Here is a 24,871-nt window from a genome sequence, read left to right as displayed (position 1 = left end):
TAAAGCAAATTCTTGTGCCAAATAGATTTCTGAGCAGTAATAAAAACACTGGTTTTCTTTTTACCATCACTAAGACAAAATATTACTCTTTTACAGATGCCAAATCTCAACCAAGCGTTCAGTTTGCAAAATTTTTAATAAAACTTCCAACAGATCACCATATTACAAATGTTACAGCCTATCTGACAGTGCCAGAGCAATTTCTGAAAGTGGACAGCTTTCTCTACACAACAGGAATTCTTCTAAATAAATCGGGTATAGTAAATGTGTTATTTAAGTTTTTTAATATAATGCAGCTAAGTGTACAATGTTTGGGAAAACCTATGCCAAAGTTAAAAGGGCCTGTGCCTGCTCCCACTACATTAAATCACAAAATGTCGTGATTTGTTCCGTAGAAATAAGAGGAAGAAATAAGCCTGTCAAATGAGTAATTGATGTCACTCTTTGTGACGCTCTCACTCATGTTCCATATAGTGTAAGAACATAACATGCATCTTTCACTACGCTGAAATACTCTTTCAGAGTCTACTTTATATATGAGGTAGTTCTATATAGTGCTGAAGTACAATTATGAAGTCCTAACTCACACTAAGCGAGTATTTAAATCACTTCCATTTGTAGAGGGTTCAAAGACATTCAGGATTGCATCAGACTAGAAATGGTTTAGTGAACACCTTCAAAATATGGTTATGGCTAGTGTGTAAATTGGGGGAACTTAAAGAAGGCAGTGGAACTGCAGCAGTTGGCTTCAGCTACAGATTTTTTTTCTGCGTTTTCACTAGAAGTCTTTCAATTGGCTTTAAGAGCTTTACACCTAGCGTTAATATTGTACAAAGGCTGTAATTTGGCTCACAGACAGTTAATCTATGTAAGCTTGTTTAGGCATGGTAGTATGTTTTCTACACATCTATTTTCACTGAAGAAGCTGTAAGTGGTTTCATGAGTCATTATAACTCTGCTTCTATGCAGTTAGACTTTTTAATATACTTCTAATGCTAGAATCACAAATATTTACTCACAGATATTTTTGATTTAAATAAATAGAATAATTTTGTTAAGATCATACTGTGTATGGTTCCATTTCTCTTTTGTTATTTTCTTTCTCTTCTTTCTCGTCCCAAAGGACCTAAAGCTGTAAGGCTCCTTTAAAAAAAAAAAAAAAAAAAAAAAAAAACCTTATTTCAACGTGTGATGAGGCTACTAGTTAGTTCATTTGAACTTTGCATGCTTTCTTTAATTTTCATTGAGTTAAAATCATCACATATATTGGTATCTCCACTTACATACATATTTTTAGTAACTTCAGCATCCATGTTTCACCGCTTTAAAGCATGAGAGAGTAAGCAGTGCTTTCCCCCTTCCAGTTTTCCTTTCAGATGTGTCTGGCATGTGTTTTAAATTATTCATATACTCCTAAAGGAATAGGCTTCCTTCTAGGGCAGGTAGAAGCTAATTGGTATCTGATGCACCAACATTCTCTCACAACCGGCTTCCAACAGCTTGCATAGATTTAACATTATTCTGGTACTTAATAATTCTGTTTCAGCTTCTCTTCACCATCCTGTCACACTGTGGCTTCTGAAGTGTTTGCAAATTAGTATTAGGGAAACAAAGGACACAAACTTTCAGGCTGCACTGTAAATCCTTGTATATGCAGAGTTTCCTCCGAGTGCTTTGACAAGCTTCGTAATGAACTATTCAGTTACTTTTAACTGCCAAATTAGCAAACTAACACAGGAAAGTTTATTAAGAGAACTATTTGACTAAGAAGAGAAATGTAGCAGTTATATATTTGCAATATTTCTTCAGTTTGCTAAAGTATTATGTATACTGTGTACTGCACTTAGACAGAAATTCTTACATCATCTATATTCCACATGGGTACTTTGAATGTATGTATTAAACTGTCTGAGGGGAAAATCCTTTCTTCCTCCTCCCCCCATCAAATTTTGTTTACTCTTTGATTCTGCAGTCAGTGTTGAACCTATATGTCAAACGCCTGTTTCTCTTTTACAGATTTGGAATGACTAAATGTATTTTTTTTATCATAAAATTTAAGAAGTCCAAAGAGAAGAAAAATTGATTCAAAAGTTGTTACAGTGATGTTTAACTGTGTAGCTGGGTCCTAATGAGGGCTTGCCTTTAGTTATAATGAGGAGTGATTCTTAATTCTAACTTTTTTTTTTTTTTTAAAAAAAGCAACACTATGAATGGAGTACAGACAACATATTTCTTACATTTAGGTTTCAAAAGCATTGAATTGACTCCTCTTGCTGCAATATGTGTAAATGTTCTTTTGGCTGGGAAAGAACTGAAAGTGAACGGTCCTATTCATATTACACTTCCTCTTCCTACAAGTACTGTAAAATCGGGAGATGCTATTCCTGCGTGGACATTTGATATGAAAACTGGTAAGTGGGCTAAGTTATCTGTTGTTCCACATCGCACCACATGTATATAGTTTGGAGCACAACACTATATGTCACAGAACAGTAATGGCACTGATATTTGGAGAGGGGTGGTAAATAGTTGCCCCTCTGTATAGTAGTTCTGTGTAGTTTTTTGACTGAATAGCTTGACTTGTTCAAAGGGATTTCCCTGCTTTCATTAGTTCAACAAAGAGCTTTGTTAAAATTCATTAGCACTCATGTTAAACAAAGCTTTAATGCAATTATGATTTTTATTTTCATGGAATGCCAGGTATTCAGAGAACATACATTTTAGATGAGGTTAAATTTTAAGCATAATAATCTTGTGGATGCCTTATTAAAGGAAAGTAAGTCAGAATCAAAGGAGGTTAGGATGCTTTGTTTTCTAGAGTATAGAGCTAAAGATCCTTTGACATTAAAACTAGAATAGATATAACTTTAATATTTCTTTTAGTTGACAAAACAATTCAGAAAGTGAAAGGAGAGGAAATAAAAGTTATTGAAGGGAAACTTATATTCCTGAAACGTTATTACAATATGCAGAGGAGGAGGAGGTTGAGGATTAGCCATTTGAAACCTTTTGTCATTCCTTCATGTCTAATCTCAATCAAGAGTGAGTAATGAGGACACGCACACTTCCCACTTAGATGTCCTGAGTTAGGTGTGCGTGCATTAGTGTACTGATTGTCTTACGTTGTACCTTATATTTTCCATCACGCTTTATCTTGAAACATGCAAGTGAATGAAGAAGTGAGGAAGTCTTACTCCTGATTAAAGCAAAAAGCTGTTAACCAGCAATTCCAGTACAGGAGAGGACACCAACTCTGGCAAGGTGTTATTTGCACACTCAAGGAAACTGCTCACCTTAGTAAAGAACACTAATTTGTATCAAGCACATCCTATTAAATAAAAGTTAGCAACATTGTCGCTTACAAAAAAGGACTAGAATTTTTGGCAGAAAAGATTAAATTGGTCTGTACACCTAGAAGAATTCAAAGGGGAAACTGGTGACAAAAGTTAACATTCTTCTTCAAAATAAGACTCTTAATCTGTAAAGCAGTATAAGGTGATTTAATTTCTTGATGCCATTGGTTCTTTTCCTAGCCACCTTTGCCGGGTCCAGTGCTCATCTGTACCTGTGCTAAGCTGTTTTAACTCACTAAACTAACAGAAAACTATCCCAATAATGCTGCTTAAAAAAGGGGGGGGGGGGAAAAAGAGAGAGAGAGGACTCAGCACAGGGGCAGGTTAGAATATACGCCAGTGCACGGTGCGTATGTGGGTGTTGCGGGGAAGTAGGCATGCGGGCACTGGGATTGGGTGAGGGCAAGAGCCTGGCATGCTAACCTACCAACAACAAAAGCAGTGTGTTTTTTTCTCTCAGCTGGAGGCGTTCTCTGATGGAGGCTCTGTAAAGGTGACTTGTTTCTGGCGGGTGCGCGCTGAGGTGTAGAGTGTGCACAGAGCCTGGACCCTTTGCTGCTACTTTGCAAGGAGGGAACAAGGAGTCCGGTGGATAAGGAGAGAGATGTTTCTGATGTGACTTGAACTAACTACCTTTTCTTCCACTTCCTCACCTCATGTATTTCTGATTATTTTAAATTAAGTTGTTGATGGTTTTAGCTATGGAGGAATGCTGCACAGGATGTGTAATACTGTCTTTTTTCAGGTGCTTGGGTAAGCCGAGGGCTGGGAACGGTAAAGGAAGCAAATGATCAATTAGTATGGGCCTACGTTGCTCCACACTTAGGCTACTGGATAGCAGCTCCGCTGCCTGGATCAAGAGGTATTGCAAACAACTAGAAAAGAAACTGCTGAATAACCAAAGTAACGATGTATCATCAAGTTGTCAGTTAATTGTTTCCTTTAACGATAGAAAGGGAAAAATTTCAACAGTTGGACAACTTTGAATTCTCATAGTGTATCCTTGTGGAGCTAACTGTTTCCTATAATATTAATTCTAATATTGTTGTGGAAAAGGTCCAGACATTATTTAAAGTTACATATGTTTACAGTATTACCATATCTTGGAAGAAACCTATAAGGGAATAGAGACCATAAAGATCTAAAAATCAGCTGGTCTATGTGTCCCTTATCCCTGACGATCACATATAACAGGAGGAAATACAACAAAGGTATTAGGCTTGGGTAGAGTGGTCCCGGTAGATGCTATATCATTTAGACCTACTGCATGTTTGGATTTTGCTAATTCATATGCAGAGATTCTTGCAGGAGATAAGTGATGTAAAAATTTGAAACAGGTAGCATTTCCTAACAAGCACTAAACAGAAAATATAGACCATGTTTTTAAATAAGTTTGGACAACTAATTCCAATGTAACTTGACTAAAATTGAATAGATGTCATGGCAGTGCTTCCGTGTTTGAGATGCACCCTTGAATATCCATTACATGTAACCACAATTAACGTATTTCCAAGTTTGCTGAAAGAGCAAGGTGAGAAGGGAGGGAATGAAATAGTGCCATAGGAGCACAAAATCACTGGAAAAGTGCAGTGTAATTTATCAGCAACAGCTCTGCACATCAAGCAAAATTCTTTGGTTTTGGAAAACTAACTGTTACCTGGTTTTGTGTTTGAAAATCTAGAGTCCATTATTAGAGCAGTTTCCAAGGACATAACAGCCTATCACACAGTGTTCCTTACAGCCATTTTGGGAGGTACTGTTGTCATTATCATTGGATTTTTTGCTGTTCTTCTTTGTTACTGCAGGTAAGTTTAAAAAAAAAATTGTAATAAGCTCAGCATGACTGGAATTTAAGGATAATAAGTGGTCTCTTGAACTTGAGACTTGTTTCCTTAGTAGTTTTCAAAAGTGTGTTTGCTCTTCCAAATGTTTTGTTCACCGAATACACCAAAGTCTAATATAGCATAGCCTGTATTTCTTTAATAACCTCTGATTACAGAACTTCATTTTGAGTTTGTGACGTCACATTTCACTAGTAACTTCTTAAGCAAAATCTAATGTTCAAGTACTGTAGTCAACAGTCCAGTATTTCCTAGCGTGCTCTACCGTTATCTTGCATTTCTTTTGCATAGGGACAAATGTGGTCAGACAAAAAAGAAGGAAAAAAACACAGCTAGGCTGGAAGTCTTAAAAAAAGACCAGACGACATCAACAACTCACATAAATCACGCCAGTGTTGTCAAGGGGTCTTTAAAGCAAGAGGATAAGTCACAGTTATATGCACAGAAGATTTCTTCGTATAGCCCTCAAAGAAAGACATCTGCAGAAACAGAAGATGGAAAGTCACGGGACAATTTTAAAATCTACACAGAGGATGCTTCTTATCAGTCATCCCACCAGACTGGTCAATCAAGAAATTCAACCCATTCCTCGGAGCCTAATGCTGGAGTTAGACACTTAGTGCGGCCAAAGCATATTAACAATATTTCCCAGACTCCAAGGGATATTCAAGACCAAAACAGGTACCTTCCACTGAAAGAGGAAATGTATGGCCTTTCCCATATCCCAGAACATCTAATGCATATTTACAATCAACCAATTGCTATTCTTCAAACCTCTGACCTTTTCCACTCACCAGAACAACTGCATGCTGCTAGATCAGCAACTTTGCCAAGAAAAGGGCAGTTAGTGTATAGCCCCATGATGGAACCCATGAATCGAGATAGTTATATACAAACACTACCCAAAATGCCAGTGCATTCTCATCCACAGCCTTCTGTCTGCAGAGATGAAAAAAGTACATTAGATGGGCAACAGGGTTTACCCTCTCAAACATCAAACTGGAGCCGGTACACTAATAGTTTACTGGAATCTGTCTCTGTTCCTGGGACACTGAATGAAGCAGTTGTAATGACTCCATTTTCATCTGAGCTTCAAGGTATTTCAGAACAAACATTACTGGAACTCTCTAAAGGAAAACCATCTCCACACCCTCGAGCATGGTTTGTGTCCCTAGATGGAAAACCAATAGCTCAGGTGAGGCATTCTTTTATAGATCTGAAAAAGGGCAGAAAAACAGAGAGTAACGATACTAGTCTGGACTCTGGTGTGGACATGAACGAGCATCATCCTGGTAGGAAACTGGAGAGAGAGAAAACTTTCATTAAAAATATGCCTCATTCTAAGATCCTTTACTTGGAAGATCTGGATCTGAGTAGCAGTGAAAGTGGGACCACTGTTTGCACTCCAGAGGACCAGGCTGTGAAACCCATTCTGGATGGAGGGAATAGGCCTGACACAGAACAACATGATGAAGAAGGCCTAAGAAGAAAAGCGGTAACAGGAAATCGTGAGTCTAGTGTCCCTCCAGCTAAAAAAAGGGACAGACCATCTATCACAAAAAGAGATAGCAAAACCAATATCTGGAAGAAGAGAGAGGAGAGACCGCTTATTCCTATAAATTAAAACACAATGTGCTTTGTGTTGTTGCTCTCCCTGCTGGTTAATGCGCTCTGGGTTTCATGTGTAATTTTGCAGTGTTGGGTTTACAATAGAAACGTTGTTTTATAGTGGCAAGAAAAGTTACATTTTTTTTTTTTAATGTGCAGACTGAGTTACTATAACTTCAGCTGAGCAATTGATATGCAATGTGATTTGACAACAGAGAAATGCTACTGTTAAAATTTTCCAGTTCCCAATTTTGCTGGCAGTATAGGGAAGGGCCACATTTTAATTAGCCTGTCGTTCTTGGATGCATCTCTTGGAATGCACAGTGAGAAATGTAGGCGCATCTTTTAATTTTTTTATACTTGTTGGTAATGTGTTGGTAGAGTGGTTAATGCCATTCCCCAGCCTTGTTCCTAATAAATGTGACCATCTGTACAGTATTTTATATGTGACCTTTTGTAGGGATATGTCACTACTTCTTTATATGAAGTTTCATAAATTAGTCTGAAGACACCAGCAGATGAGCTCTGGGTTTATCAGCAAGCTCTGCAGCAGTACTGCCCTCTGTGTGTGCCCACCCACACGCAAAAGGTTGCCATTCCCTGTAGCAGTGGCAGAAGTGAAGTGTACAAGGTCTGGGGCCACTGCCGTTCAAAATCCCTGCTGTCTTAACTTAAAATGTTATCCGTTTCAGTTTAACCTGCTTTGTTCTAAACTGTAGATGCTGAAGATCAGCACCTGCTCTGAAGTGTCTGCCTCCAGAAGAAGAGGACTGGTGTTGGTAGCATTTGAAGCTGCAGCTACTGCCGCTTCCAGTGGGCTTGTTTTGGCTTTGTTATAATCTTCTCTCCTGCATGCTGTTGAACCTGTTGTGCTCTGAATCATAGCCTTCGACTCCTGCAGATTTATAGGTTAAGGTAGAGTGTAGCCCACAATGAAAAAGTATGCAAGTTTAGACAAATTATGCTTTTGAAATAATTTCTTTAATAGGGAAGCTCAGCATCATTGCTTTTTATTTCATGTTTAAAAATATGGAAGATCATCAGAGATTGATTGTGCCTACATTTTACCAGCCTGAGCTACTTTTGTCCTAGGCTGTGCATCGCAGAGGGGTTAACAGACTTTTACAGAGTTTTTTAAATGAGCATGAGGAAGCGGATCTCAAAACTTGGTCTGTAACACAATATAAATACTGCTTATAACTCACCTTGGAGTTAAATTGTTACCAAAAGTCATGAATGCATGATATGTAACTAAGATATGTATAGAGGAAGGAAAAGGCCATCAGAATGTTCTTTATTTTTAGTGTTCATCTTGTCAAAGTGATAGATTCAACTTTGGCTAACAGAAAAGTAGACACACTCCTTAACGTGCTTTGTATAGTAGACTGACTTTCTATGGCTTTTAGGCTACTTCCCTGATGAAATAAGTTCCAGCATTTTGGCTTTGGCAGTTTGATTATAAATCATCCTTTAAAATGTTTTGTAAGTATTTCCCATATAGTCTACAGTATTTAAGGTTCTATACTGAGACTCAAACATACTATGTCTGTTCCTAAATTAGGGGGTCACGTGCACTCTGTGGTCTGCACTGCAACACTGATGCCCTTGCCCCGTTATTCACCATTACCGAGCACGCTATGACTCTCTCCTTGCCCATACTTCAAGATTTCTTTCCACAGAAAAACAGGGTGTGCAAGGAGAAGGTGCCTATCTAGATCCAGCAGGAACCTGCAGTCAGGATGCAGCAAAGGGTGGCACTCAAGAGAAGGGAAATATCCTATGCAGCTGGGCTTCTGGGAGCTTTCCCTCAGGAAGCACTACTGTTAAATAGCTCTGTTCTTTCGGGACTGTCTGGTACTGTTTCTAAAATACGCAGAGTAACCTGAATGGTAATAGCCATACATCCATATATCTGACTTTCTCTGGTATGCAGTTGCTTCGTGAACACAATAGATCTTCCTGTTGAGTTCACAAATGTGAAAGTGCAAAATAAGTTTGAGAGAGGTGTGCAACTAAATCTGTAATTTTGTTTTGCCAAAAGAATCTCGTTTAATTATACAATTCATCATCTTCAGAGGTAAGGATGGCTTGCCATATTAGCATGCCTTTAGTACTAGTTGTTAGGTAACTAATTCATTATTCCTCTACAAAATGTATTTTTACAATAGATGTGTGTTCAGTTCCACTGGATTTTGTGTATGACTGACTTTGGAGCCCTAATGGTGGGGTCTTTATCCTTGACTTTGTTGCATATATTAGGAGTCCCTTAAATTTTGAATATAGGTACACATTTAGTCTGAAAAGTAATTTGACTTTTGAGGTTTAAAATTGCCCTTGTCTTAGAGTTGCATCACTTCTGATGAGTCCCTTTTCAAAAAAAGAATACTATATATTCTGTGGAAACTAACAGAAAATCCCTGCCAAGCTAAACGGTTTTGAGACATCAGTCAATATTAAATTGATATGTCTCTGTATATAATTTTGTTCACTTGCAGCAATTTAAATATATTGCAGATTCTTTGTTTTTAATGCATTGTTTCATTATAAATACCAAAAAGAGGTAATTCCTCAAACTTATGTGTATCATTTAAAAAATAAAGACAGCAGTAAAAGGCTTTATAGGTGCAAGTTCAAAGGACTGAAGTTTTGCACTCCAGTGTACCTATTTTGCATCAGAGTAGGGGTATTTGTTCACCAGAGAAAAAGGATTAGAAATGTTTAAAAGCTCAGCTGTAAATTTGAGATTTCAGAAGAACCATGCTTGAAGATGTACTGATTTTGTGCAGATTCTTGTCTGCTATGCTAGCTGACTCAGAGCAGAGTGGAGTTCAATTTTGTAACGTCATTCTAAATGAGCTTTTAGCTGTCTGCGTTCAGTCACAATTTGACCCTGTACAGATGGTAGTACAAAATGTGCCCTTTAAAGGTCATAGATAAATAGGGGACACTTGAGCTTTTAGCCAACAATGAAAGTCAGAAGGGAACAGACCTTACAAGAGCTGCTTGCTGCTAGGCTTCTCAGGAGTAGGAAGAAAAACAGAATAAAGCTTTCTGAAAAATAGGCATCTCATTACATACATATTATCTGTACATAAAGCCCGTGTCCTTACAGCTTCTGAAATAGCTGTAGCATGTCTTTTGCAGTTCACCTCACTTCAGGATCTTCATTGTGGACTGGTATCATCTCTACTAGAACTTTGCTCCTCCCTTCTCTTATGTGGGTATGGGTGTGTTTTTTAGTGAAGTAGTTAAATTGTCCAGGGACTAAATTCTCTAGTACTTAATTAATTTCTGGGGAGCGTATGCTGTGGTTCTGCTAATACCATTTTCAAAGCAGCCTTTATTGTTAACGGTTGCTTCTATCCAGGCCAGTCAAGCAACAGCTATATTTGCTTTCTTTGTAGATCCCATACGCTAACTTTTCTGTGTAACTTGCTAGCATTTACCACATAATGTTTTTATGCTGCTGGTAGTGCTTCAAAAGGCTTTGCTAAAGTCTAGTTCTATATTAAAAGCTAACACATAACTTGTTTTCTGTGTCAGAATATGGGACACTAGTCTGTTGAGAGAAGTTATTGGCTACAGTTGTATCTACAGAGATAAATGGTGTGTGAAAACACTTGAAACTCCTAAGCACACAATGACAGGGAATTCTTCCTTGACTCCATCATGAGCATTAAATCTCTGATTTTTAAAAATCTCTATATAACTATACAATAATTAAAATTATACTTCATATTTATATTCAGTATTTATAAAGTACGTTGTCTGAGTCTTCGTGTTCCAGCTCTATGTTAGAATTTATGCACTGGAAACCTCTATTACCTCTTAGTGACTGGAATTCTTTTTGTATTTACATCCATTAGAAAAGGGGTTTAAAACACTGCATTCTAAAAACTTTAATTCCAGAGATACCGTACATGTGTACATAGGCAGAAAACATAAAACATTATCATGAAATTTGTCTTTGCAGTCACATTAGTACTTGTCTATATTTCTACATATAGAATCTATATGACTTCTATATAAGAATCTGTATGAATCAAAGAACAGGGTTTTTTTTCCTGCTGGCTCAATATTTCAACACTAACACAGTGCTAAAATGCCAGCACTAAAATTACGTCTATACAAGTAGTAGTAGTATGGATTCATGACAAACTGCTCTTGGAAAGACCATGGGAACATTCAGAGGTTTTGCTTTCTTTGGATCTGGAGGTTGATATCCTTGAGAGTAAGAGTAGAAGTGGACTGTGATTGAGGCAACTGAATGTAAACCCTCTCTAAGGAGAGAGGGATGGGGAGGCGGGAAAGGATACGGCTTCTTTCTGATGCTTATTTTCAAACTGGCACTTGTGCTCCAGTGGAATTGATTCCTTTTAAAGAACACAAACGTTTGTGAGCATTATGTCTCAATTCTTCACAAGATGCTTTTTGTACCATCATCTCTTGAAAAAAGTCACCTTTCATTTGGAACTGTGCATGTGTGTATACATTAAGTACTTCCAGAACACTCACGACCAAATTTTGTCACAAGTTTAAGATGAAAGGTGGTTAATAAACTTGACGATGCTTCCCCCCCCCCCCCCCGTGGTTACAATACACAACGTTGAGATTCTTCTGTTCTTTCCCGAATGTGTTACCAGTTCCAGGTCTAACATGGTTCTGATAAGGAGCAGATGGATTTAGCCAAGACCTGTTTATGCAGAATAGCTATGTGGCTCAGATCAGTTCTTTGGCATATCATAAGTCAAGGGAAGCGATCAAATTAAATAACCTATAGCTTCATGCACATTTATCTTGTTATGTTCCCTAGAATAAGCTATTTGGAAGTAGTTTTCAGATCGCTTTCAAATGCCAGGTATTACAGAATTCAAAAAAGGAATAATTTGAAAAAAATCTATTTGATTGAAAAGAAAAATCTATGCAGTACTGCCAAAAAATAATGGAGAACCTTATGTTTGGTATCGTACAAACCTGAAAGCACAACTGGATTTGATGGTTAGAGACATAATTTACCAATGCAGATCTAGAAGAGATGACACAGATAAAACAATCCAGGATGTAAGCATGAAAACATCTAGTTGTCTGCTTTGCTTTTGTCCAGTAATTTGTACCAAAGAGGATGAAATGAATGGACAACAGTCTAAACTGTTCTCATGAGTTAAAAAGCAAAGTAGGTTAATAGTATTACTAAGGTAGCAACGTGCAAATTAAAATGTAGTACGCTACATCCACTGTCTAATACTGCATATGAAACGTTGCATGTATGGAAAATCTGAAAGTAAATTAGCCTGCTGAAGTGCCTTTCTCTTTCATCAGACTTATTTTATCAGTGGAACACCTGACTATCTGAAAAGCACACGTATGTATTTTTTCTGTTAGCCAAAAAGCCCCAATCCATACTTAAAATTATGTCGCTTTTATAATATTTTTAAAAGCAGATCTAGTGTTTTTATGTAGGAGTCCTGAGTCCTGCATGTTGATGATGATAGCTGTTGTAATCCTGTCTTTTTTATATTTTATGTTTCAAAAGAGGGGGAAAAAGTGTTATCTTTAGCAATCTCAAGAGCTGTATCTTTTAAAAATGCACATGCAGGATTTGATTCAACTTAAGCTAAGAGTAAGCATCTTGAAATCACGGGATTTACAGGTATGAAACTGACTGGGATTTTAACTTGAAAAACAAAATTCATATACTTTTATATACGCAAGTTATTAGTTTGATAAAAATCCTTCTTCAGCTCCTAACTTTCCTGGCCAGTAGAAGCAGAAAGTGTATGGAGTTAGGTACTCAGTTCTTGTTACAGTACTAGAACCAGTTTGTAAGTCATTTTGGTAGGGCCTAACCTACATTGTTTACATAGCCCAAGCATCTACAGTTTTGTGAGGGGTTTTTGTTTTTTTAATTCAGTGAAATTATACAGAGGCGAACCACTATGCTAGGCCTACAGATTTAAAAATGAGCATTCTTTTATAGTAGTTCATACTAATTTGTGCCATGCTTCTAACAACAGGCATGTACATTTTTGCTAAAGAATTGAAATCAAAGGTGTGGGGGTTTTTTAATTACTTCATTTCCTTTTAAAAACATTTCAATGTTTTCTGTTAAGAAGTTTTGAATCCACTTATTGTAAGGCTGGCAGGGGAAAGTTGTGTCATAATTCTTAACATAAACACTCCCGGCTTAAAATTATTTTACTAAATGAAGGAGTTTTTTTCAGTTAATGGTTAAGATTTTTGAACATTTGTATACTTTTCCTCCCCAAATATACTGGTATGTTGTTCTGCATTTTAACTGATTTAATTCATTTGAAGCACATGTTGCACTTCAGTCTGTATTACAACAGTAAGTAAATATCCTCACAGCATCTTGGTATTGTGTAGAAAGGCACTTTTTAGTGCTCATCAGAGCATGAAGCTCATTAAAGCCCAACTCTGAGGTGCTGAAGCAGAGATGAGCTGATGGCACTGGCTGTGCTCACTGCCTTGCATGTTGGAGCCGTACATTCAAACAAGCACTTCATTTCTTTGGCAATCATTTTCAGAAACGTTCTAATACAGACATTGTTCATTTGAAAGGTACTTAACAGTCACCATTTTTTAAGTATTTCTATCTTTTTATATTTTGTCAGAGGTGTCTTCATTTCTCAGTGTATTTACAACAGTATCAGTGTATCTGTTGCTGAAAATGTAACTAAGGTTTGTAAAATGTTATAGCTTATGCAATATAATAAATAGTTTTAAAAAGTTATCAATGTTTTAATTTTTATTTAAATGTTCTTGAAATTGTACATTGTCCAGGAACTTACCTCTCTCACTACACACTTCATTTGCTAAATACCACTAAAAATGTTTATTTCTGTGACTGCCATCATTCTAATGATAAAAGAATGTTATTGTCCTCATCCTCAGAAATGAACCAATTCTTAATTTGGTCACAGTGTCTGTTCCATTTCTACTGAAGATTGATATCTACAGCCACATTAAATCTGATTCCTGTTTCTCGGTTAGGGCAGCCAAACGTGGGGCTGGGATTATTACTTGCCTAAGTAATAACGATTTAAACTCGTTATTACATTTACTAGGAGTAAGTATAATAGGATAAAATTTCATGGCTACAATTATTATATTGCCATTTGAGAAATAATTTTTAGACTCGGTTATTCTTTGGCTTGGCCAAATATATGCAACTGACTTAGTGCCTAAGTTTGAGTTTCCTGTTTAACATTTGGAAGGTTAGCTCCTCTTTTGAGTATCAGATATCATTAAACCATAGCACAACTTACAGAATTTATCACAGGTAAGTAGGTTCTTTTCTGTGTTAGATTGCTTTTATTATTACTCACTGAAAACAGCAGATTTTATACCATTCTTTTGGCAATGCTAATATCTGTTTAGCTTCATTTATTACAGCTCTGAATAAGATTCTTTATCTAATTGGTCTTTAAAGAATATAAAAGCTTTCTGCATTTGACATTTCTGTATCAAGTAAGTTCTTTGATTAAAGGTTAGAAATTGCAAATTAGAAATGGTGTCAATTTTACAGGTGTCTTGACTGTTTTTGAGATGCATCTACATCAGCCATATCAGTTCCTGTGTTTATTTGAGCAGATTAACTTAGTGCTGTGAGGAACGCTCAGACTAAATTTTTGTAGTAGCTACAGTTCATGACATCTGAGTATTCATTTATTAACTTGTTTCCCATTTTTTATGAAATCTTAGGTATGGAGTAGGAAAGTAAACATTACAGCTATGTTATCTAAAACACAATAATCATGAGCTGGTATGCAGTGGAATTGCCTCCAGTAATAAATCTGTTTTTGCTGTTTTAATGTTCAGATTATGATGTTTAGGTGGTCGTCTTGTTAAAAGTCTGCTTTGATGGCTGGCGTTTCCCACATCCTTACTGGCCCTTTTTGAGGGATGGCTTGCTGCACCCAGCTTGATTTCAAAATTCAACTCCCTGGGATATCTTAGAATAGTGCAATTATCACAGTCCATATCTTTTTTAAAAGGAACTACTTCGTCCATGTTGCTACACTCAAACTGATATTGGCTTCTCCCAGCATTACGAATGTCATTCTTTCTAGATCTGATGGTATTGGACTTCTTGCAAAATGATGTCTCAAAAGAGCTTAGAGAGTCTGCCACATCTTTGTTATAAGGCTTCTTGAAGCCACTTTGAGAACTTTCTGATGCATGTCCAGATAATGTTTGCTTGAGAAGCAATCCTTTTCCAGATATAAAAATTTCTGGTTCCACTTGCTCTGCAAGTTTGCTAACGTTTCTGTGAGAACCTGTTGGGCAGATTCCATGTTTGGCTGCCATATCCTTCCAAATCAAAGGATTGTATACAACATATTCATCAATAGGACATGTGTTTCTTTGCTGCAGTAGCCAATTGTCAATACATTCCCTATGAAACTTAAAAAGAAAAAGAAAAATCAGCTGTTGCATGATAATACTTTTCAGCTAAATATGGGCTAATCAATTGTATTGTTTTTGCATATAACAATAATTCCAAAAAGCCTCTTCTCTAAGCTTGTGTGCTAACCTAGGCTATATTCACTGACCACCAGGGGGGCCTATGTTGCTCATGTATATGATGAATAGATTTTAAACTTTGGGTACCGACAGAGTGAAAAAAAGTTAGCTTACTGACTGCTGTAAACTGGCATTTAAATCACATTTCTTAAGGTGCTTCAAATATCAAGTGACTTCAACTAACTCACAGAGAATATAATTATATACATATTCACTAATACAAAGAATCGGTGCTGACTCCACTAACTTTCCCTTTCAGCCCAATTCTGTTTTTCACTCTGTTCCATATCAATTCTGGATTTAAAGGGCATTAACTACTGAGACTGTAACAAAGACCCTGCAAATGAACTAATCAAGGGGTTGGATTTATATTACTGCTATCGTGTTATCAATGAAGAAATACTTCTAGTCAGGTAAGCTAGCTTTATTTAAATAAATCGGAAAAAGGGGTATCTTCTGTGGACTTGTTTATGGGTGCTGGTACAAACTAACAAAGATGAACCTGACAGGTTAGCTGGCTAATATGTAATTGTAGATTATGAAATTTACTGCTGACTTGCACAAGGCTGCCCAAATTTCAGACAAACTCATCTCCTTTTTGCAAAAAGTACTGAGAGAAATCAAGGCTGCACAGCTAAATGTTTGAAATTAGGAACTTCTCAGTGGATGTAAATATGTCTCGCAAAGGCTGGCAGGGTGCTAACTCAGTTCATGATACTAACTAAGGATCACGGAAAGAAGCTGTTTAATTTGGCTTCAGCCCATTAACTAGCAAACCTGGACAGGCAATATTTCAACATTTCAATACCCCAGGGAGATAAAATCTTTGCAAAACAATATTTTCCAGTCTACAAATTTAAAAATTTAAATTTGCTCAAGATGCTTCTAAGTTCTTCCTGAATGCACTGGGAATTGGAAGAAAATGAACAGTGAACCAGAGTCGGCTCCTAAGCAAAAGTGCAATAAAGTGGAATTGTGTGCAGCCACTGCTTCCATTATTCACAGTTTGTTCTGTAGAGAAGTAAACATCAATAACAACAGGGAACTGTGAAGAGTATTTGAATTGTCCCTAATACTCATACATACGCATATCCTGGATACAGTATTTGCTTCGAATCTTTTTCACGTTTTCTGAGCTCCAAGGATAAGAATGCAGACTGAACTAGTTGACAGTCTGGTTCATCACTAACAGAGAATCACACATCAGACCATTTCATTATGCTGCTACCTGTCATCAGTTTGTACAAATTGATTTTTAGCTGCCACTTCTGACCAGGATGCTTCCTGTGTCTTAAAGCAGATATTAAAACTCAGGTATACTGTTAAACCAGGATGCAAACTTGCAGACTAGCCACATGAGCACCCTTATCAGTGGTGCCTTGAGCGTTCAGTTAAATTATGTACTGGAGGGTTACCAGTGGGAGTTGTGGAAAAGCTGATGTGCTACGAGCTAGCAGGTTAAGATTTGGTTCTTTAACATTTAGAGCAATTTATTTTCTCTTACCTTATGATTACATGGTAGGAGTCTGACATGTTGACCAAGGTGAAAGGGCTTCAAGCAGTGTCTACACTGAATACCTGGAGCAAGTAAATGACTATGTTTTCTAACTAATACGCTGGGTAAAGATTTTACAATGCCCTTTGGAGTACAACTTGTCCTAAAACAAAACAAAAAAAACAGTAAATTAGGAGTAATTAGAAGATTAGGAGAAACAGCAACTGAACACTTAAGAATGGTAAGTTGGCTTTTGATAGAAATTTCTCTTTAACAGTACCGTTAATTGTTGAATGGGATAAACAATCCCCTAAACCAGTTGCTGCAAAAGCTATTCCAGTGATGTTGATCCTACTATGACAGGCATGAGCAGGCACACCTCCCAGAAAACCAATATGTTCATTTAACCTGAACAGCTGCCTAACATAAGCCATTAAATTTTACCTAATAATTTCTACATCAATTTATCTGAGCAAGAAGAACAAAGGTTTTTTAAGGTCCAAGCTCAGTATTTGTAACAGGGACAAGAAATTAACCCAAATATTCTGATTTTCTTGCAAAGCTACCTTTGTTTTGAAATTATGTGAGATCATATCTTGCTTTCATTTGGATTCCTAACTATAGCCCTTGAACCTAATCCTGTAGTCTACTTTGGCAGGTAAGTGGTATTCTTCTCTTTTTTAATTTTGAGTGCACAATGTTTGCATAAGCATCTCAGTAAATCATTCTTCTTAGTAGCTTTTTTTAAAGAGTTTCGACAAAGGAGTAAGGCAGAGAGAGAAGTCTGATCAACTTTCAAGTAGTGGTGAAGGTTTTTATATTATATAAAAGAGTGACTACCTTGAACAGATGTTCATAATACAAGGGTACAGAAATATCTGCAGTCTTTGATTTGGATAGTACTGGTTCATTTCTCAGATGATTCTGGTATGTCACTTTCTGAGGTTTTCTAAACGTTGATATGTATGCAGCAACTACATCAGGTAGTACTGTCTTCCTGGTGAGAAGTCTTGTACATTGATGTGTCAGATACAGGAAAGGGCAAAAGTTTTTGTTTCTTGCTATATGATGTATTTCATTTTTGTACAATAAAACTATCAATTCTCTCATTTTTAAGAGTAAAAATTTGATTTTTTTTTAATGCTGTTAACCAAGGGATATTTTAACTCTGAAAATTTTAACTATTTCTTCCAGTATTTGTAGTGTAAGTTTCTAAACTATATGAGAAGAATTCCTTAGTTTGCAAAGTATATTTAATTGTAACTATTTTAAGATGATTTGCTGCTTTATTGGAAATATTAATTGCTATATGCTGTTATAAAAATATATTTATTGCTCTATGTATAGTAATTATTATTTTTTCAGATACTGCTGAAGAAAAGAAAGTGGTTAGAGAACTTTTCACATTTCTTATAAAAAAGTAGTATGGAAAAAGACTGGCTCTTACTTCTCCTGAAGATGTAATGCTGCTTCTTTAGAATTATTTCCTGGGTTAAAGCTTTTAAGTTTTCTTCCATGGGCTGAGAGTTCTGAAAGCTGTTCAAGAGATCTCCATCTCTTATTTCTCTTCTGTAACGTGCAAAAGTAATTGAAACAAGCTGAACTCAAGATATAAACTCTCTTGTAAACGATGGAAAGAGGTGCTGAAGACAATTCAACAAATCTGTTTCCTAACTATTTTAGTTGAGGCAAATAGAACTAACGGGCACTTTAAGTAAAATCTCTTATTCAAATTTTTGCAAGGCCTGGAATCAAAAATATCTAAAGTCTTGAACTAAGACTTGAAGAAATTCTCATTGTTTTCAAGACAACTCACGAATAGCAAACTTGAAGAGCTAATATTTCGGGAAATCAACAGATAAGGTGGAAACAAAATTAAGTTCAAAGACAAGTTTGAATGTATCCATTTATGGTTGTTATGGTAACTTGAATTCACTGATTTTCACAGCTCTGACTCTACACAGTGACCTAATGGTATAAAAGAACCAGCTATCTATAGAGCAGTACAAACTCACAGTGAAACACTTGAGCTCCTTAATTTTGTGGCTTCTGCCCTCTAGTTCTAGGCCTTATCATTTACTGTTAGTGACTATAACCCTTTTTTGCGTCACCTTGCCAACTGTAAGGCCTTACCTACACAAGCAAACTAGAAAGGTATGTTAAGTAAGCTAGGATTTATTTGCATCTACTGTCCACAAAAGGGTGCCACAATTGTAACTTACAGAGCCAGGGGATAACTAAGCTCTTTTAGTTTAAGAGGTTAAATTTTCACATCTCAGTGTCCATCTATATATTGCAGAACCTGCATTGAATTACACTTAGCTAAAAGCATGATTTGTCTAAGCAAAATGAGATCAAATGATGCTATATAGGTCAGGGCAGAATACAAAAAAGAAAACCTGTTTGGTACCTGTCTGAAGACAAAAACATGTGGAGAATGGCAAAAGCCAGTGAAACATTCGTGACATAGGTGATACTCAATACACTCAGTGCACCTAAAAGGAAAAACAAAAACAGAGTAAGGAGTTAGGATAACAACAGTTAGCATTTCATGATACAGTAGGAGTATGAGTACTGAATTTACTAGTTGGAAAATGACAATCCCAAATGCATACTACAGAATTGTTTTGGAGAGGTACTGCACAAAAAGAGAGTTTAAAAATGTTATGCTTTAATGCTTTTTATGCTTTTAATGCTTTCTTTACGTTTCTTTATGTTTGTTTATATATAAAGCACATATTGAGTCGGCATGAGGAGAAAAAGTCTTCATTTTGCTAAACCTTTATATCTTTCATAAAGAAGTCTTTGTGGATAGGCTCTTCAGGAAAGTACAGTTTAAAATGAAAGCAGAATAAAATCTAAGCGTAAGCTATAAGACTCTGTAATTTACAAATGTGGCTTTCCATTATTTTAAATTATTTGACAGCTATTATAGTTTTACAGGGAAAAACCATCTTAACCCCAAATGGCCAAATATCAAGAATATGTCTGATGTGAACTTGATTTAAAGCAGACGTGAAGAAAAAAGCTGTTAGTCCACATGATGACCTTGACAGACAATTACAAGAGGTGACACTGCTTATATGGACCAAGGTACTGTTTCAGCCGGAAGCTACTTAAATTACCCATGGCTCCCAATAAGTCCAATCAGAGGAGTCCAAGTCTTCTAATAAAGCGCCTCTTACATCATCACTACCTAGGCCTCCATCAAGTCAAACACTGGTAAACCAAGAGAGAATTCTAGAATGATGATTGCTTTCACACACCATTAGCAATTATGCCTATTATTTAGATAACTTTAGAACATGAATTTACCAGAAATTAATTACAATTGAATCAGAAGAAATAATGTTGTCTATTCTGTGGATGAAATTATTTGGTTACTTATAATAAAGACAGAGGATTAAGCAAAAAGTTGTAAGAGATACTCAAAGACATAATACTGTCAAGATCTTGATTTAAAAATACCTACTTGTAGCACCTTCCCACAATTGGAAATGCTCTGCAATTATTACAAGGTATTCCGAGGTGCCTATCCAGTCTTGCTTTCTCTGTTGCAGTCACAAGTTGACTAGAGTTTCTAAATTCTTCTAGAATGAGCTTCAGAGGTGCAAATTCTTCCCTGCAGAGTGGACACTTTACTACAGAGTCAGCCCCCAGGTCATCTTGGTGGTCAGCCCAAATTTTCATACATTTTATGTGCACATTGTTACCACAGCTATATCTGCAGAAAACAAATGACAATTTCCATAATCTTTCTGTAAGCGTCTAGGAAAATCACAAAGCAATACTAAGCAGTCTTCCCTTTTCCTCCTTCTCCTGCCCTCCACAGTTTAATTCCTGGGACTGCTGAATTTTCTGGATTGGAAAGGGCTATAACAACTGTCGTATATTCTTATGTATTGAAGCTAGCTAAACTAAAAGATCCTTGTAACGTTCTGTAATTAGAAATATAGCAAAACAACAAACAAATTGTATACTTAACCTGCAGTAAGTGATGGGAAGCATCTTCTTTAGTAACTCCTCCTGACAAATGGGACAGACGTCCTCTACACCAATTTTTTTTTGATGAATGCATCTATCATTCTCCTCCTTTAATGTTTGTGAGAAGAGAGTTTGCCCAGGATTTAATGTCTGTTGGTGTTGTAGTCGCTGAAGCATATCCTCAATTTCTCTTTCCAGAAGACCCAACTTAAGGGCATCTACCAAAAGTAAATACAAAAATTTAAGCTTTTTGGCAGTGACTCTGCACTTAGCTGTAATAGCTCTCCACCTATAAAATGTAGTAGGGACCATCTCTATCAAATATACTCGGTATGTTTCAGCCCCTAAAAAGTTGTAAATCGTTTTATCTAGCTTGCACAGAAACTAATAATTTTGCTTATGCGTGTTCTCATCTAAAATGATGTCCAAGGCAAAAATGAATCCAAGATGTTCCTAAAGAACAAAGTTTTCAAGGAAAAACTTAAATTTGGTTCGCTAAATACATGTGTTGGTCAAAACGGTGTTTCAGTCCAAAAGGCTGTGGAAGTGTTTCTAGAAATACTGTATGTTGGAAAAATAAAGAGCATAATGTTTTTATGTCTCTAGAGGCCTCTGTTCAAAAAGATAAAATGTTTTCCAAATGCCAAAGAATTAAGTCTTGCACCATCATTTCTGATACCGCACGTCATTATATACCATAGCAAGAAAATAATTAAGAATGCGTCTGTTCATGAGTTAAGATGAAATCCTGTTCACTTCTCACTGCAATTATTTTGTCTGTACAATAGTTTAGAAAGCAAAATGTTCTAAAATCTGATTCTATTAGAAAAATACAGCCTAGGTTCTGGCTACTTCCAAGACGTTTGGGTTTGCATGTATATGTATTTTTTTGCAGCAACTCTTTGGATGCTAGCCATTCTTTAAGGTTGGTTTCTGTTCACCTGCTTTGTTATGGCTACTACCCAGGAAAAGTTATTTAAACTAATTATTCTGCAGGGTATTTAAGTTATTCAAGTTCCTCTTCCCACACAAGTTCTATGAAAAGAACCATAACAAACCAGTTGAAAATCTGGTTCCTAATAGCCTAAGCTGTGAGAACTTTTAAGGAAATGATCCTGACTCAGGTCAGAAAGCTAACTTGGACATACAGACTACACCCTCTGTATTAGAAAGCTATTGTTTTGGTGACAGAAGGTCACAAATATCAAAAACAGTAAAGCTTTATATTTTGTACAGCTTTCCTTCCACCCATCCCCAGAAGCCTGAGGGGGAATTTCCATGACACTGGCAATATTCATGAAATAGTACAGTCCAGATGCTACCAAAGTAGAAATGTTGCCCTAAGCTAGAAAAACAATGGCCGTTATTTTAATTCACGGTGAAGGACTCACTACAAAAAGGTGACCAAAGATGACCTATACTTCTATAGCTAATTTCTTACAAAGTGAAGCACCAAATTTGTCTGTGACTACACTGGTAAGTTGCTAAACTCAGCATCTTGACAGCATTCTGGATTAACTTCAGTACAAGGTGCTTTTATAATTTAATAGCCTGCATTATATATATGTATCTGAAACTGTTGCACTGTTTGCCTTTTTCCATGTTTACATTTTTCTTGAAACTACAGTTGTAATCAGTGATGTAACAGAAAGTGTTCCGCATTAGAAAAATGAAGTGAATTGGAAAATACCTAAGGAGCACTAAACTTTTTTTGAGGTGGAGGAGGGAGAGGAGGAGAAGACAGACAATGATCTATAAACAAATTTTATCCAAACTCCAGAGGATATTGCTTTAAAGTTGGTAAGCTCTACATGCAAGTCATAAAATAGCCTAATACTTACATTCATGATCTCTTGGTAATCGGTACTTTTTCAGCAATATCCTATAACGTATAATCAAAATATCTGGTATGTGAAAACATCAATCTAAAGTTAGTTACTTGTTAGTTCAGTTTTACAATATAAGTGGAACAGCTAAGAGTCTTACACAGACTTACAGACTTATGTTATCTTAAGGTAGTAAATTGTTCAGTTTAATAAATTTAAATGAAAACCGCCATCAGAGGGATAGTCCCACTCCGAGCTCATATTCTTGTCACCTTCTGAGCTTGTTTGATTCCTTCAGTGACCTGGTTACTCTCACGAGACAGCTAAAAAACTAACTTAGACCAAAAAATGAGTAATTTTCCATTGATTTAGTGGGTTTTGATTCAGCCCATCCAATCCCAAGATAAACAATACATCCATAATAGGGAAAAGAGAAAGGGACAGCTACTCATGGCAGCAGCAAACAATTTCATTGATTTCTGCTCGTCAGTCAAAAACCTTAAGGAACAAAAATGTACAAAGATAAATAGGCACTGGTAAGATTTGCAGACTTCAGCTTGTAAACTGTTTTCTAGTACTGAAATTTAATCATGGTTGTGCTAGTTTATTCACACTTCATGTTAACGGATGTGGTTCATAACTGAATTCTGATTATACGGGGTAGTTTATCGGACCCTGAAGAATACCTAGGTTCATTCTAAATTCTCCCCTCAGATGTATGCCGTTGTGGTTGAAGCTGGGTTTCTTGATAAGTTTGAAACATATATATCATCTATCTAAGGAGTGACTATCTGGATCTCACGTGACTATTTTTGATATCACATTTATTTTTGTTCCAACATAAGCACACCTGCTGTGATATGCATTTCCTTTTTTTCCCTGGCATTAAAAGCAAAAAATAGGTACATGTTGTTGGTAGTTCCAGCATGCTATGTAGAAGCAACTGATGTACATATATTATGCTCCAATGACTGTCTATCTCAGTTTTCCTTTGCAGAAGTAAATTGGACCATGCAGACAGGCTCTGAGGTCTTCAGCCTGTACAAAGAATCACCACTCCCACACCACTCTCAAATGGACATGAAAAATAAAACATCCGAGCTTGCCAGGTAACGTTTTTTCACCTCCAGGAGTTCCTACATTGCTATCAGCCCTTTCCTAGCACTGCTGTCCTTACTGCCGTGATGCTCTGCCCCGTGGAGCACCGACTCACCAGCAGATGTGCTTACAGAGGGCCTTCTCCCTCAGGAAGGTGGAGCAGGTGCACGAGTGAGGCTCTCCCAGGCACACCTGTCAAAGATAACAAGAAGCAGCAGACCTCAGCTACGGCCACCTGAAGGCAGGGAAGTCGCAGCGCTGAAGCAGCAGGCTCCGGAAGAGGAGTCTGGCGAGGCCCGCTCTCCCAGGTGAGGAAAGGCCCGCCGGGCAAAGGGCGGCCGGGCAAAGGGCGGCCGGCCTGCCGCCGCCGCCCGCACCCGCAGCGGCGCGCCGTCCTGGCCGTCCTCCTGCAGCAGGAAGGCGGTGGGGCCCAGCTCCCGCACGACGCGCATGGTGCTGCTCAGCGCCCGGTCCTGCTGCCGCCTCAGCGCGGCGCTGCCGCCTCGCCGCCGCCGGGGCATGGCTGCGGGGCGCCGGCGAGCGCAGGGGCCAACGGCCGCAACGGCCTCTCTGCGCGCGCGCGTTGCCCTGGCCACGGCGGCGCTGCCGCACGCGCCTGGCGCCTCTGCCTGGCCCCGCCCGCGGCGCGGCGGTTAACGGACACGAGCGGAGGGGAGCGCGAGGGGCGGCCGTGGGGCCCCGCCGGCGGCGTCGGTCGTGCTGACAGGGGCCGCCGCCGCCGCCGCCGCTTGCGCTGCCGGCCGGCCGGTCTCCCCGGCGTGGTGTCTTGGCGCCTTGCCAGTTGCCCGCAGCGTCGACGTTGTAAAGCTATGAGCGTTTGCAATAAATTGTTAGTATTGTTTTTGCTTTTCGTTATCGGAAGAGCTTTTTCAGAAAATTAAGGATAGTCTCCTCATCTACTTTTGTTCTCTGTTGCTGGACCGTCTTTGATTCTTTTATAACGTAGTTGAAATACATGTGGTTTGTTTTATTCTTTTTGTATCGCTGAGTAACTGGAAATAATAAGCAGAAAGGTAGGCTGGTTTTTGTTTTGTTTTGTTTTGAAGTCACTAGGGGGAACTGTCGCACTTTCTATAGGTTTTTGAACGCGTTAGCTGTTCG

The 24,871-nt window shown here is 37.7% G+C and overlaps 2 protein-coding genes across 4 annotated transcripts in view; one reads left to right on the top strand and one right to left on the bottom strand.

The window, feature by feature from the left end:
- FAM171B (family with sequence similarity 171 member B) overlaps window positions 1-13,553 on the top strand; it is a 33,966-nt gene extending 20,413 nt beyond the window's left edge. For all 3 annotated transcript variants that reach the window (XM_068948342.1, XM_068948343.1, XM_068948344.1), the window contains exons 4-8: window positions 97-255; window positions 2,244-2,411; window positions 4,099-4,215; window positions 5,035-5,158; window positions 5,486-13,553. In XM_068948342.1, coding sequence (XP_068804443.1) covers window positions 97-255; window positions 2,244-2,411; window positions 4,099-4,215; window positions 5,035-5,158; window positions 5,486-6,818 — 1,901 coding nt within the window. In that variant the 3' untranslated portion in view covers window positions 6,819-13,553. The remainder of the gene's footprint in view (window positions 1-96; window positions 256-2,243; window positions 2,412-4,098; window positions 4,216-5,034; window positions 5,159-5,485) is intronic.
- Window positions 13,297-24,270, bottom strand: ZSWIM2 (zinc finger SWIM-type containing 2). Its single transcript, XM_068949558.1, has 9 exons — window positions 24,127-24,270; window positions 23,865-23,941; window positions 22,667-22,707; window positions 20,827-21,043; window positions 20,314-20,565; window positions 19,252-19,336; window positions 18,289-18,410; window positions 16,851-17,004; window positions 13,297-15,226 (listed from the first exon to the last, which is right to left on the bottom strand). The coding sequence occupies exons 1-9, from the start codon at window positions 24,268-24,270 to the stop codon at window positions 14,576-14,578; spliced, it is 1,743 nt and encodes a 580-aa protein (XP_068805659.1). The 3' UTR covers window positions 13,297-14,575.
- Window positions 24,271-24,871: the final 601 nt, after the last annotated feature.

Source organism: Struthio camelus, chromosome 6, assembly GCF_040807025.1.
Source record: "Struthio camelus isolate bStrCam1 chromosome 6, bStrCam1.hap1, whole genome shotgun sequence".
Classification (NCBI taxonomy): Eukaryota; Metazoa; Chordata; class Aves; order Struthioniformes; family Struthionidae; genus Struthio; species Struthio camelus.
The sequence above is the reverse complement of the archived record's forward strand: the minus strand, read 5'-3'. Positions and strand labels throughout refer to the sequence as shown.